This window comes from Xenopus tropicalis, chromosome 9, assembly GCF_000004195.4.
Source record: "Xenopus tropicalis strain Nigerian chromosome 9, UCB_Xtro_10.0, whole genome shotgun sequence".
Classification (NCBI taxonomy): Eukaryota; Metazoa; Chordata; class Amphibia; order Anura; family Pipidae; genus Xenopus; species Xenopus tropicalis.
The window spans coordinates 32,573,210-32,588,386 of record NC_030685.2 but is presented as its reverse complement, the minus strand read 5'-3'; the positions used below and the strand labels follow the sequence as shown (position 1 = coordinate 32,588,386).

The 15,177-nt window shown below is 39.8% G+C and overlaps 1 protein-coding gene across 1 annotated transcript in view; it reads left to right on the top strand.

Annotated features, from left to right (window-relative positions):
* The first annotated feature begins 856 nt into the window (after positions 1–856).
* Positions 857–15,177, top strand: part of smg1 (SMG1 phosphatidylinositol 3-kinase-related kinase) — an 88,228-nt gene continuing 73,907 nt past the window's right edge. Inside the window, exons 1-6 of the mRNA XM_002932221.5 lie at positions 857–1,158; positions 11,288–11,448; positions 12,307–12,459; positions 13,805–13,941; positions 14,456–14,514; positions 14,916–15,129. Of these exons, the coding sequence (XP_002932267.3) occupies positions 1,079–1,158; positions 11,288–11,448; positions 12,307–12,459; positions 13,805–13,941; positions 14,456–14,514; positions 14,916–15,129 (804 nt within the window). The 5' untranslated portion in view covers positions 857–1,078. The remainder of the gene's footprint in view (positions 1,159–11,287; positions 11,449–12,306; positions 12,460–13,804; positions 13,942–14,455; positions 14,515–14,915; positions 15,130–15,177) is intronic.

Below are 15,177 nucleotides of genomic sequence, written 5' to 3'. Positions count from 1 at the left end.
TGCTTGTGTCCCCAACATTGCCACCTCCCCCAGGAGCATAATGCTCCCTAACACCATTTAAAAAAAAAAAAAAAAAAAAAATAGCATTATTTCCCCCAAGCCTTTTTTTAAAGTGATACTGACACGAAAAAACTACTTTTCAAAATATGAATATACATAAAAAACTACCTGTAGGTCGTGTTGACGGTTTTTTGCTGACAGGTTTGGTTTTGTAAGTAATTGTTACTTGAAGTTCCTAAACCTGACTGTTTTGCCAACCTGACTGTCCCTTCCCAACCTGTCAGTTATAGCTTCTAATGCCAACAGACAAATATGGCTGCCTCCTCAGAGGAACACAGGGGATCAGACAGGTTATGTAAACGCATCAGGCAAATATTTTTATGGCAAAATTATTAAGTTCTTGCAAATACAATGTTATGATAGATGTAAAAAAAAAAGATTTACTTTCTGGTGTCAGTATCTCTTTAACTCCACGAAAAAATGTTTGCCCCATAGGGTGCCCTTTAAGTAAAAGCTGAAGCCTCTCAGTTTAGGCTCTTTGCGTACCACTAGAGTAGCTTCTATTTTCATATGTATTTCACCTCATGCACCCGTCCTCTGGAGGGCGCACTCTTTTCTTTAACGCGGTGATATTTTGCAAAAGCAAGATCCCCGCTAATCCCACGCTTCAAACAATTGAGAAGAGCGTGTAACCCGGCCTCAGCCAATCGTACATCGCGAGTAGCTTGAGGGGCGGAGGTTATATAGCTGTAGCCAATGAAGATACGGACATATGTAGAAAAGGTGGAACAACTCAGTACCTGGCCAATTGCAGATGAGAAGGCTGTAACAGTGGGCGGGAATATTATTTCTCCGCTAATCGAATTGTAGACAATACTCAATGGGCGGGGAAACTTCCTCTAGCCGTTCTCGCAGCTATCAGAAGCCGCCTCTTCCTCCTCCTTCTCCTCCTCCTCAGGAAGCCGGAACCGAAAAGACTACTCCCGCTTTCTGTCTGTAACCCCCTTCTCCCTCCGTGCCCGCATCGTGTGGCCCTGTCCCTTCTCCCGCTGCTGGCCATGCCGGCTCGGAGAGGGTAATGAGCCGCAGAGCCCCAGGGTCTCGGCTGAGCAGCAGCACCAAGCAGTACCAGCGGGGCTGGAATGACTGGCATCCCAGGTCAGTGAGCGGCCTAGGCCTGGCTCGGCTATATAGGGGGCGGGAGAGCAGAGCAGGGAGAGAGGCAGCTGGAAGCTGACAGGCACCTCAGTATCCCAGGCTTTGGCCTAGGCACTATAAAGAAAGTATACTGTGGCAGAGCCCTCAGAGCCGGGAAGTTTTACCCAGCATCACCCCGGGCCTTCACGTTTCTTTGTATGCTGTGCCCTGTAATAACTCCTAGCAATGCCTCCCTGCTTGTCACTGGACTTTACTTCGCACCATCGTCTGCCTGAGGATACTGGGAGTTGAAGTTACCAAGTGCTGTAGTAGTTAGCTGCCAATTCGTCAAACGTGTATCCATTTCTACTGTACTTTCTATATGCTTGTCAGTAGGAAAGCCCCGTCCTCACTGCTACAATTGTCAGTAATGGCTGCTTGCTGTGACCCTATGAACACTTTGTTCTACAATGTTGCACAGGACAAAAATGAAAACAAAAACCCCATATATTTATATACATACACAGAACTCTGTAACTGAATACAGTAGGACCTCACTTTAATATAACATATATAATATATTTTACAGCCTGGCATTTGCTAAGGCAGGACACACAGTCACTCAGTGTAATGTTAATTCCTCCTGCATGGATTTTCCCTAGCAGGCTAACATGGACACTAGGTTATGTGATGGTCAGATCTGGATTCACAGAATTTTTGCTCTTTTTGGATTTTATCAGTGTAGGCTCAATTAAGGATTGTTCATGGTGCATCTATGTATTACAGGTTTCAGTGAATGTATAATGCATTGACAGGTTCTGCATAAAGCAGGTTTTTCTTTAGGATAGTCTGAAGAAGCGTTTTTATCAATGGATGAACTGAAACTGACCAAACTCAACATAAATAAGTGCTTTTAGATTATAAGGTCTTTTCACCAGTGTCTACTTTACCTGTTGGGTTGGTTACATTTTTGTATGTAATCTGTATGTTCAGTGTACACACCAGTTTATTGTACAGCGCTGGAGAATAAATACGTGTTTATAGTAAGGGTGATAGTATTTAATAGAACGATGGAGTTCTCTTTTGGTAAGTTTGCTGGTCTAATGGTGAACCTGGCCCTAACCTGCGGTTGCACATGATGTGCCAAAAAGTTTGTTATTGTGTGTTTATAGGGTCGTTGTTTGACTGCAAGTTGCACAAAGTGGGGATAGCATCACCTCCAGGATTAGCAAGAGATTTACTTTGCACAAGTCCTTGTCAATGTATCCTGCTATGGGAACCTGGACTTACACATGATCATGGTGGAGGTAATACCAGGGTTCCTGGGCAGACATATTTGTGCTTTGTAAAATTGTTCGGAAGTGCACGAAGCGTGTTTGGGAACAAGTGCCCTTAATGAATTGTGTCATTACATGAACAACTTTACAACAATTTTAGCACTTCACTCATGAATGTGGCTTAGGTTTTTCTGAGGCCATAGTCATAAAATTGTCTTACTGGATTATAGAACTGTTGCACGCCATAGGTTCAGGCTGAAATAATTGTTAACTTGTGCAGGTTTTGGGCTCACTCTAATATTGCTATTGCAGTGACCGAAACACTCAGGGAAACACATTGTTTTGTTATTGTCTGTGTATGTTGTTTCTGGCATTCTATGGTTGGAGTGATAGTTGTGGATTTTTGATAACCTCGTTAAGTAGCAACATTCAGGGGCACATTCATTAAAGTACGACAGGTCTGATTACAAAAAATTTGTATTTTTTTTAAAGTTGACTACTTTTGCGTATTTTCGTTAATTTGTGCGACTTTTTCGTATTTTGTGACAATTCGACAAAATCATATTTCTGGCAACGAGTACGAAAGTTTTGGATTCATTCAAGCTTCGGTATCGTGACTTTCTTTGGGCGCCAGGTTGGAGCTGCAGAGTGCCATTGAGTCCTATGGGAGGCTTCCAAAATCATGCACTGAAGGTTCAAAGTCAGGTTTTCGTACCGTTTACGATCGTTTCGGATCGTACCACAATATTTTCATCCAAGCACAACACATTTAATTAACACACATCAGAAATTTATGTATTTAATGCGAATTTTCACAAATTGTAATTTGTATTTTAATGAATCTGGCCCTTATAATCCTAGCTGTTTGCAAAAAAGAGGATTTCTTTTGACAGTGATGCCTTTTGAGTCATATAAGAAGCCACAGTTGTTAACCAGATAGATCCTGTGCCACAAGCAGCCTTACTCAATAATTTTGCCATTGAAAATGCAACTTTGGTAATCATACAACTTTTTGCTTTTTCCAGCAGCGCTCGGAACACTGTCATGGTCCAGGGCTGCCACCTAAATATTTATTTATCCTGAATGGTTCCACTGTAATGGACTCTGCACTATAGCAGTAAATGTTCTACGGGCTTGGAAATGTATCCAGATTAAATAATTGACCAGGCTGCACAGCTTGTTTGTGAAGTTCAGTTTTTTTGAATAAAAATATATGACAAAATATGTAACAAACATATGTAGCAAACATTCTTGAACAGTCAAAATATTCCAAGGCTATAGTGCATATGTACATATAGTTTATATATGTAAGTATATAGATTTGTCTGTAACAGTATTTGCATATATATTGCACTGGGGTTCATTTTGAGGGGATAAACTTAACAGAGTTTGGTCTTTTTTCAACCCAAATAACTGTGTAACTATATTATAAAATACAATAAATATGCACATACCTGTATATATTTATATAGTGTAGACCTTTTATTTAGAGAGCAGCTGTTAGTCAGAACCTTAGATTTTATTTTTCCAAGGGCAGACTGAAAAAAACGACAACTACAGATGTTGCAAATTGTGTGCTGACTGGCTTATTTCTGAATATTGTTTTGGTTTTAAAAATGCCTAAATAAGGATGAAATCCTTGTCTGCCATAACCTTTAATTCTCAGCATTTTGAACCTAGACTCTGTAAGCCAGGGGTTCCCAAACACTGGGCCGGACTCCCATGGGGGCATAAATAGAGGATGGTCAGGGGCCAGGAACAGCACGAATGTCATGTTGACTTTTAAAGCAATGCAACAGGTTCTAGGTCTCCTTTAGATCTTTTAATCAGCTGGTTTTGGGAGTTCACTGTTTGAGAGGTTCAGCGAAGGTAAATAGACATACTGATTTAGGGGCGTGACAGATGCGGAGATTATTCGCCCACTACAAATCTCCCTTTTCGCGGGTGACTAATCTCCCCAATATGCCATCCCACTGGCTTGAATGTAAATCGCCGGTGGGATCGCATATGCGGCGCTGCGATTTCCCGAAATCGCTGAACTTTCCTCTCAAGGCAACTAATAATAGTCGTTAATAGTAACTGCCTTATGATGGTTTTAGGCCTTTGCCACATGGGGCGGATTCTCAGCCTGTGGATAAATGCAGGCAGAGAATCCGACCCATGCTCAAAATAAGCTTTCAGTTGTGAATTTCAAATTCAGTGTGTGTGCCTACACTCAGGCCGACGCATTGGCTCCGGGTGTAGGCTCAACCAAAGCTTTTATGAGCATATGGGCAGATTCTCTGCCTGCGTTCATCTGCAGGCTGGCAATCCACCCCCTCTGGTGTCAGCCTTAAAGTTATATAGATATATAACAAATGTACATTGTAAAGTTGCCTAAAATGGCACAGTTGTATTTGTTTCTGCCTATTTAACCTGAAATTAAAATGCTATCTGGTTACTCAGTTCAGAAACATCGAGCAACCAGAAAACAGCTTTATTCCCCATCTTTAAACAATTCAAAAACTTCAGTGAATACAGAATTGGCCAGCTTCAGATTGGCTTGGTCTACTTTTATCAGCATCATGTTAAATTTAAGGCGAATATTCCCTTCAGGGCAGTGGCACACAGGGAGGTTTTTGGGTTTTAGTCAATACATATGGTGTCAAAATAGGCGCATATTGGTAAACGTAGAAATTACAATGTGGGACAACGAATTATTTTCCCAGGGTGACAGATACGTTCCAAATGGGTTTTGTTTTCTTTGTGTGATATTGTGTGCAAGTAGATTATTGCAATTTATATGAGTGCACATAGACAACTAGCAGTTAAAGTAAAGCTGTTAGTAATGTCCATAGGCTTACATCTGTATGCCAAGTGTTAAAAAAGATGAGCGCAAAAGAATTCATATCTGGAATGGTGGCAGTATTGCCCTGGTGGTTAAACACACAGCCACTTATCTGCTTTGTACCTGATATGGCCTTGAAATATTTTTTTTTTCAATTTCTTGTTGACTTTGTAGCCTGGGGTAAAAAAAGCATTTGTTTCATTAATCCCTGCCTATAATTATTTTGTATAGCATACCAACATAAATGTTTTGACCTCTCACACCAGTATAATGGCTAGGCTAGATCCACAACTATATGATTTGTGTTGAGTAAAGCAGTTAGGCCTTTTGTGTGATTGCTGCAGAGCTGGCATTGCAGAATGAATGTGATAGCTATTCAAAGTTGGTAAATGGTGACCTCATGTTAACCTTAGGGGGGACAGTATACACTTTTTTAAACATTAATTTTATGAAGACTTATGCTGAGCATGCCTTTTGACTATACTTTTAATTAGAAAATATCTGTTTTTTTGTAATTTCTTTCTCTAAGCAGCAAAATTAAAAAAATTAAACTAAAGCCACATTCTACTTCCTGATCAGAGTTACGGTCTGTCGAGAAGCGCTGTATTATTAGGCTATTGCCATACGATATTAGGCTAGTGCCACACAGTGCTGATTCTCAGCCTGCGTTTTACCGCTGAATGATACCTTACGCTGGCACTAGCCTGCATATCAGCTGTGAAATGCAAACTCATATTTTTTTGCTGATATCACCGTGTCTGCCTGCACCTGGATGGAGACAATATTTCTGGGCACAGGCAGAGTAGGAGGCTGGTGCCAGCATAGGCCCCATGTGGCACTAGCCCAATATCTAAAAAGATAGTAGGCTGTAGCTGGGAGAAGGTTTATTAATACATCTCAGTAGACTGCTGGTTTCTTTGCTCTTTGGTGTTGGAAATTAAAATGTGGTTGCTAACAATGTCTTCATGGGTTAGGTGTGTTTTTGACCAATTTTGCTTCTTTATTTTGATTTATGTTAATAAAAAATGTAGTTTTTTCTTTCATATGAATTCAGTGTTGCCTGTAGAAAGTGGCTTTAGTTTCATTTTCTAAAAAAAGAAATAACAAAAACCGTATACACATTTTGCCTATAGGTTTAATTAGTAAAAAATCTATGGGCAAAATGTTAAAATCAAACTAAAGTAGGGATGTACCAAATACATTATTTTGGAATTCGTCTGAATCTTTTGTGAAAGATTAGGCCGAATCCGAAAAGGAAGGGTTAAAGACAACCGTGAGGTGAAAAACTTCCATGTCTGTAACAAAAAGTCACGTGATTTTAAGGATTTTGTTCAGCCAGGAGCATGAATTTGGCCAAATGCTGCTGAAAAGGGCCAAATCCTGAACCAAATGCTGGATTTGGTGCATCCCTAAACTAAAGCCACATTATACTTCCTGATGCCAAAGATCAAACAAACCACAGTATGCACTTTAATCACTGTGCATGTCAAATTTGCTAGGTTGAAATTTACATATATGTAATTTGGTCTGGTAAATGACAAAAATAAATTTTAATTTATCCCACTAAGAATCTGGATTACACCATGCAGTTTTAAGGGAAGAGATTGTTGGTCCACTTGGGCATGGATCCCTCAATCAAGACAACTGGGATTTCATAACCTTAAAGGGATTCTGTCATGCCATCCCACCGGCAATTTACATTCTCGCTGGTGGGATGCCATTTCGGGGTGATTAGTCGCCCGCGACAAGGGAGATTTCTCGCAGAAGCCACTAATCTCCCAGTGTCCCACAGCCCTAAAAGGATAAGAGGGGTCTGGGTGTCAGAAAGCATTGCATTTGATTGTATTTAGTGTATTTGGGCCAATAATTCTTAATGCTTCTCACTGTATTTAATGTATTTTTTGGTGCCACTACTTCTGCCCCTCACTGTGTAATGTATTTAGGATCTGGAGTTAACGTTCATAGAAGTCAATTTATCATTATTTGCAAGGGCTGACTTTGTTTATCTATCTATTCTTTACTGTACAAACTAGTTGAGGATAATAGCACATAGGGAAGTTTTTTTCGCAGTGTATTTTAGCTGGCAGAAAAATGCTTGAAGCCACCCTAAATTATTGGGAGGCAGTATAAAATAGTCCAAAGGGTGCACACCATTTGCAGCAACAAAACCTGGATGCTAGTACCAAAAAAATATACACTGGAAGAAGGACAGCACTCTTGGATTTAAAGAATTGTGAAAAAAAATGTGTAAATGCAGAAAGAGAGGTTTATTTAGTAAAATGTACCAACATATAATTAATAAGGATCTAAAGCTTCCCTCTTTCTCTCTGTATTTGCTTCAGTTGTTTGGCAGAGATTGCTGGCCCACAGACTGGCATGAGACACTGGCACAATGTAAGCCCTGTGAGAGATGTTGATGCGAAAGACTAAAATACAGGTGCTTACCAAACTATAAAGTAGTTGCTTTCCCTTTAAACTGCTGTTTGTTTTTTTAACCTTGTGTGTACTTCTATAATAAACAGACTGAAGTAAAAATGTTGCCACCTCAAGTAAAGTACTCTGTAGCAAACTGACTCTGCTGGAGTGGGACAGGCAATTAAGCAACTATATCTGCCATTCAGGCACAGAGAAAGGAGGCTGTGTTCTACAGCAGCTCACCAGGCTGGACATCCACAGTGCCCTTTATAGTTGATGTGTGGAGGACATCACCTACAGCCAGATATGAAGAGGAGCTGTGACTTTACTTTATACTGACAAATTAATTTCCACCAGGGCAATCAACTTTTGATCCACCAGGACCCTGTCCACACATGCCTAGTTGGTTAGGCAGTATAGCAAAATCAGCTATTTTTAGGCTTGATACTTTTTTGCTCTAATTTAAGGTTGCAAGCACAGATCCCATGCTTTCATAGTTTAGTATTTGAGTTGTGTAGACATATTCTTAAGCCTCAGTGAGGTAGTAGCTATGCAACAGCTTTTTGTCGTCTTTATCGTTAGCTCAGGTATAATTGTGCTTCTAACCTTGGAAACATATACTTTATCATTGGAATCTCTTGATGCATCATCTTAGTCAGAGAGTTTGTTTTATATCTGAGAAAATGATGATCATTAAAGGGAAGTAACACCAAAGAGTGAAAATACTTCAGCGTTATAGATTCGTATTCATGTCTAACTGCAAATGGAATATAAACCATAGTCCTTTAATGAGGACATATTTACCTTGCTTATCTACAGCAATTTGGTCACATCCAAATGTTTAGCCTTATCACGTAATTTTGAGTACCTTTATAGAGCCATTCTGCAGATTGTATGTACAGTACCATGATATGTTTTGGTAATCGGATTTTCTGCCATTGACAACCATTTTCTAGTTTAGTGGTTGTCAAACTTTCAGTTCAGGAGGTTCCACCTGAACCCGTAACATGTGGTATATTGTATAATTTAGACCAGTGCTGTCCAACTTCTGTTGTACCGAGGGCCGGAATTTTTCCGACCTACGTAGTGGAGGGCCGATAATGGAAGCCAGTTTTGACCACTCCCCTTTTTGAAACCGCACCCACTTGAAACCACACCCACCCACAGCGTGTGCCATACTTTCACTGTGTGTGCCATTCTTGGCTGGTTTGTGCCAAACTTGGCCTGTGTGTGCCATACTCTGCATGCCCTACTCTGCCTGTGTGTGCCATACTCTGCCTTCCCTACCCTGCCTGTGTGTGCCATACTCTGCTTGCTCTATGCTGCCTGTGTGTATGGCACACACAGGCAGCCTACAGTGACATAATGCTGGCACTGCTCCTACAGTCTGCACAATAACTATATTTTAAAAAACTTTTTAATTGCAGTACCACCTCAGTATATGTTCTTTTTGTAGTATGCAGGGATTATTTGTGGGTTTCTACTGCTCCTGAGGTGTGAATAGGGGAACAATGGGGGTGATTACAGCCTGAGCCTGAGGTGTGAACACTGCAGGGGGTGAACAATGCAGGGATTAAAAGGTGTGAACAGTACAGGAGATTACATATTTAAACAATACAGCCTGATTACAGCCTGAATCTGAGGTGAGAACCATGCAGGGGGCCAGTTAATCACAGAGTACTGATACCATTTAAAGCTTACACAAGAGTAAGCCATCAAAGCAGCCAGACAGGTGGGGGGCCACACAGAGGGGGGTCGCGGGCCGCATGCGGCCCGCGGGCCGCCAGTTGGACAGCACTAATTTAGACCAACACATTTAGCTGTAACAGGGAAAGCACTGCAAATATTTATTCTAAATAAATGATTTTTACATAACCACATAATAATTGTTGATAATACTTCTGACATTATTAAAACCTTTACCTTTGCATTTGCTTGTGTTGGGTCCTGGCCCTTAGAAATGATAATCGTAAATGAAACTGTTTGCAAATAATTCACTCTACCATTTTAAATGTTTTTCTTAAACAAACAAATGTGTTTTTGTTGTAATATTGGTGGAGGCAGTTATCTCAGTGCATTGTGCCTGATTCTGATTTCCCCGAAATTGCGGAAGTTTCCTCTCAAGGCAACTTCCGCGATTTCGGGGAAATCGTGGCGCCGCGTATGCCATCCCACCGGTGATTTACATACTCGCCGGTAGGATGGTATTTCGGGGAGACTAGTAGGCGAATAGTCTTCCCGTCTGCCAGAGCCCTTAGGGTAAAGACACACTGAGCTACTAATAGCAGATACTTGTCACGGCTACAAAAATAGACAATGCTGATCATTTACTGATAATTGTGTGTTTTAGCAGAGGCAAGTCTCAGAATTGTCTATGGCAGGGTATATTCTGCCATTTATTAGCCATGACAAGAAGCTGCTGCTAAGTAGCTCTTTATGTCTTCACCCTCAGAAGGAGCCAGCGCTACACATTAGAACTGCTTTCAGAGAAGCTATTGATTCTTTGCTCCCATGTAACTGAAGGAGTACCAAGCCAGATTTGGATTTCTTACTATTGAGTGCTATTCTGATATCTACTGGGAGCTGCAGGCTTGTTACCTTCCCATTGTTCTGCTGATCAGCTGCTGGGGGTGGGGTGGGGGGGTGATATCACTCCAACTTGCAGCGCAGCAGTGAAGAGTGACTGAAGGTTATCAGAGCACAAGTCACATGGCTGTGGCTCCCTGGGAAAATAAGAACTCGCTCATTATGCGCATGACGTAGGCAAGTCACATCCACCACTCCATCACCACTACGTCACACGCATATGCATAATAAGCTCACTCCTGGTGTACAGGGACTGCTTTTTAAAAAATAAAAATTTCTCACATCAGGAGTGTGGGCTCTATTAGCCCACACTTCTGTTGGAGGAAGCAAATTTTGCGTGATAGGTGCACTTTAATATCCTTTTATTTGTGTCTTTAAGTTACTCACCCACTTAGATTGTAAGCCCTACTGGCCAGGGATCGCCTTACTCTAGTCTCTGACACATTGCACTTAATCTTTAATGTAATTGTACATTGTGTTTATTTGTATTTACAAGTGTATTGACCCCTGTTTGCTGTATTAATTTTATTGTTCTGCTGTTTAGCGCTACATACATAATTAGCTCAATATAAATAAAATTATACCCTTCCTGGCAAAAATGCTTGTTAAGGGCTTTGGTGCACGGGGAGATTAGTCGCCCGCAACAAGGGAGATTTGTCGCGGGCGACTAATCTCCCCGTGCACCAAAGCCCTTAACAAGCATTTTTGCCAGGAAGGGTATAATCTCCCTGATATGACTTCCCACCGTCGAAAATGTAAATTGCTGGTGGGATGGCATACGCGGTGGCGCGATCGCCAAAGTTGCATCTCGAGGCAGTTTCGGCGATTTGCGCAAATCGCGCCGCCACGTATGCCATCCCACCGGCGATTTACATTTTCTCTGGTGGGATGTCATATCGGGGAGATTAGTCGCCCGCAACAAACAAAAAACAAACAAACACATTCCTTACTCAGATTTAAAAACATTTCTAGGCTATTCTCTTACTAACCCTAATAAATAATTATATGCTTATGGATTAATTTTCTCTGTTTTTTGCTTCTGCAGACCAGACAGTGCTTCAGCTGATCACGACAGTTTAAAATACTCTTCTAAAGACCGGGGCAATCCTGCCTCCTATGGATCACACACTTCAAATTCAGCTGGGCTTACTCGACAAAAACATGATGATATCAGAGTCCAAGCAGATGTGCAGAATGAAGAGGAAGGTGCGGAGTTGCAGTTCCTATATTATAAGCACATAATAAAATTGCAAACCATGTAAAGAGGGCTGATTCTTGCACAAACCCACATTTTCAGCTATGGCTAAGGTTGTCTACTTAGATGAGCTTTTGGCTTTGTACTGTGGTATAGGCAAAAAAGTTTACTTAGTTCTGTAGTAAAGATATAATACATGAGAAACTATATAAGATTTCTTTCTAAATGGTGCTTGTTTTTGTTGCTTGTTGTGTGACGTATTGGAACTTGTAGATCCTATTCTGAAAAATACATCAAGTCAACTTGGAGTCTAATGGCCTGTATATAACCAGTTGTCCTGGAAATAAATATATATATATATATATATATATATATATATATATATATATATATATATAATATTTTTTTTTTTATAAAGCATTGAAGGGTGTGCTGGCCACGGATGATTATATATTATATATATTATACACTTTGAGAAAGGCTGGAACGCCAGCCGAAACGTCAGGTTTTTGTTATAATCTACAAATAAACCTCTTTGTTCTACATAAGTCCTGTGTGGAGCGGCCTGTTCCTTAAAGAATTTTATGCATATTGATGAAGACTGCACCCAGGCAATATTGACTTTTCTGTATCGAGAGTGCCTTTCCTACGAACTCTGTGCTATATATATATATATATATATATATATATATATATATATATATATATATATATATATATATATATATATATATATATAATATTTGAAATACTTTGGTGACTTCTGATATCTTTCTTTTGCAATAGGGTGTATGTTATTCCATATATAGAATAATTTAGCATGTCTGTTTTATGTAAAAAGTGTTTTTATATATCTTTCAATATTTTAGACGGCTACAGTGTCAATGGTGGATCTGGAGAAAGTGCTTTTGGTCGGAAGTCGTTGGGGCAAGAGCTGAGGGTCAACAATGTGAGCCCTGATTTTACCACTGTTCAGCATGGAAATCGTGCTTTAGCATCTAAAGATATGAGGAAATTACAAGGTAGGTTATGTGGCAACAGAAATAATGGTAAAACCAAAACTGCTATTATTGCTACTGAATTGTGTAAGGTGTGTATGTTTGTTTTAGAATTTTTTTAATTTAAGTGAGACTGGCACTTAACTCTACTGCATGCTATTGTTAACTGTAGTAGGGCATGCAGCCAAATTCTCATTCCTAAGTGGTTTGCCAAATCTGGCTAATCTAATCCGTTGTCACATTCAGATTGCACGAGGCCAGGTAAATTTCTGCATCTGTGCATCAATGTGGTATTCTCCCGATTAGCATTTTCCTTGTTTAGGCATCATGCATAAGCCAAGAGTAGCTATGTAGGTAGCCATTATTAGCCAGTGTATGGTTTATTCTGCATCAGTGTTTTTATTTATAAAGTAGGAGCTGATAATCATGTTATCTAATTTTTTGTTTGTTGTTAAAGGAATATTGTCATGGGAAAACATTTTTTTTTCAAAACACATCAGTTAGAGCTTCTCCAGCAGAATCCTGCATTGAAATCCGTTTTTCAAAAACACATTTTTTTAATATTTAATTTTGAAATTTCACATGGGGCTAGCCATATTCTTCATTTCCCAGGGTGCCCCAACCATGTGACCTGTGCTCTGATAAACTTCAGTCACACTTTACTGCTGCGCTGCAAGTTGGAGTGATATCACCCCCCTCCCAGCAGCCGATCAGCAGAATAATGGGAAGGTAGCAAGATAGCAGCTCCCAGTAGATATCAGAATAGCACTCGGTAGTAAGAAATCCAGGTTCGGCTTGTGACTTAACCGAACAAACAATAGGTTATATGAAAGCAGTTCTAATGTGTAGCGCTCGCTTCTTGTGTAAGCTCAGACTCTGGCACAATGCACTGAGATGGCTGCCTACACACCAATATTACAACTAAAAAAAATACATTTGTTGGTTCAAGAATACAATTTTAAATGGTAGAGTGAGTTATTTGCTATGTAAACAATGTAATTTAGAAATAAAAAGTATACCATAGAAATCAAGACGGTATCCCTTTAAGGGCAATCGTTTGTCCTATCAGACGAAAAACAACACATGTGACATTGCCCTAATCCAGCAGTCATTATCAGCTTACCTTAGTATTTCACATTACACGTGCTGAGAAATTTGTTAAAGCAGAGTGTGGAGATATTGTGCTTTTGAATCACTCAGCATAAGCTTACTCTACCTGTCTAGCTGTGTTTGACTTTAATTTTGTATTTGAAGGCTTTGACTCCTGCAAGTCCATTCTAGAAAGCAAAGTGTTTTTTGTAGATATTATTGCATAGCATACAAATTTAAGTTTAAATCATTATTCCTTTTTTTTTTTTTTTCCTTAAAGACCGATCGCTGTCTTATTCTGATGAGTCTCGACTGTCGAATCTTCTTCGGAGGATCACCCGGGAAGACGACAGGGACCGAAGACTGGCTACTGTTAAGCAACTGAAAGAATTTATTCAGCAGCCGGAAAACAAAATGGTGACTCTTTACATTTTACATCATGTCCTACAAAAAATGCAGTGTATGCTTTAGTAAAACACAAAATATTTTGTGCATATAATGCAGCCTCATTTGATAGGGGTTTTTGTCATATTACATATTATTTGTTTGTGAGCCACTACTTTCTGAGTCCACTGCAGACTATAGCCAGTAGAGCTAGCTATAAACGCTCATATGGCAAGGTTGCCAAATCAGTTTGAACGGATTGTTTGACCTCTGTGCCAGTATTATGATACAGGCCTATGCAGAGCCATTGGTAGAGGACCATCAGTGGACTCACCAATGAGTCCTTACCCGAGAGGCTTTTCTAACCTGTTTGATAAAACCTTGGAGAAGCTCTGTACACAAGCCAATAATCTGCTAGCTTCATCTGGAGTGGCTTAATCAACCTATTGAATCAGCTTCTGCATGGTTAGCTTTACTCTTTTCTATATATTAAGTACATTTTACAACTTCTGACATTCTGTTTCAATACATTTTTTTTTCTTTGTAGGTGCTGGGTAAACAACTTGACAATATCCTGACTGCTATAAATGATGTGCTAAATGAAAGGTATGTGTTGGAAAATGAAAAATAATTTACTCTTACGGTAGCTTACACATGGGTATTTGCTGGGTGCATAGTCATAAGAAACTGTTTTTTAGTTTAGTTTAGTTTTAGTCATCCCTCAGGTGTCAAATTAATTGTTGTTTATTAAGAGCCTGACTGAGGACACTAGTGTTCCTAGGATGTACATTGGAGTCAATCTCCTTTTCTGTACACCTTTTGAATGGTCATCAACCCATATAGAGGTAGTAAAGAGTGTTATTATCAGGATGATACATGAATGGATATGAATTGTGATGAACTGTGAAGCCATAGGTTGAGTAGTGCACCAGTAGTTATGTGGAACCTGGGCAAAACTTTCATGTATCAATATTAACTTTTTTTCTTTTTCTCCCCCCCACCAACAGTAGCAAATTACTTCAGGAATTGCGACAAGAAGGAGCACAGTGCCTTGGCTTGCTCTGTGCTTCTCTGAGCTATGAGGCGGAGAAGATCTTTAAATGGGTTTTTAGCAAATTTAGCTCATCTTCTAAAGATGAAGTCAAGCTTCTCTTTTTGTGCTCTACCTACAAAGCTCTGGAAACAGTGGGGGAGAAAAAGGCGTTTTCTTCTGTAATGCAAGTAAGTGGTAATTAAAAAAAATAAATTTGTTGATTCAAGAATAACATT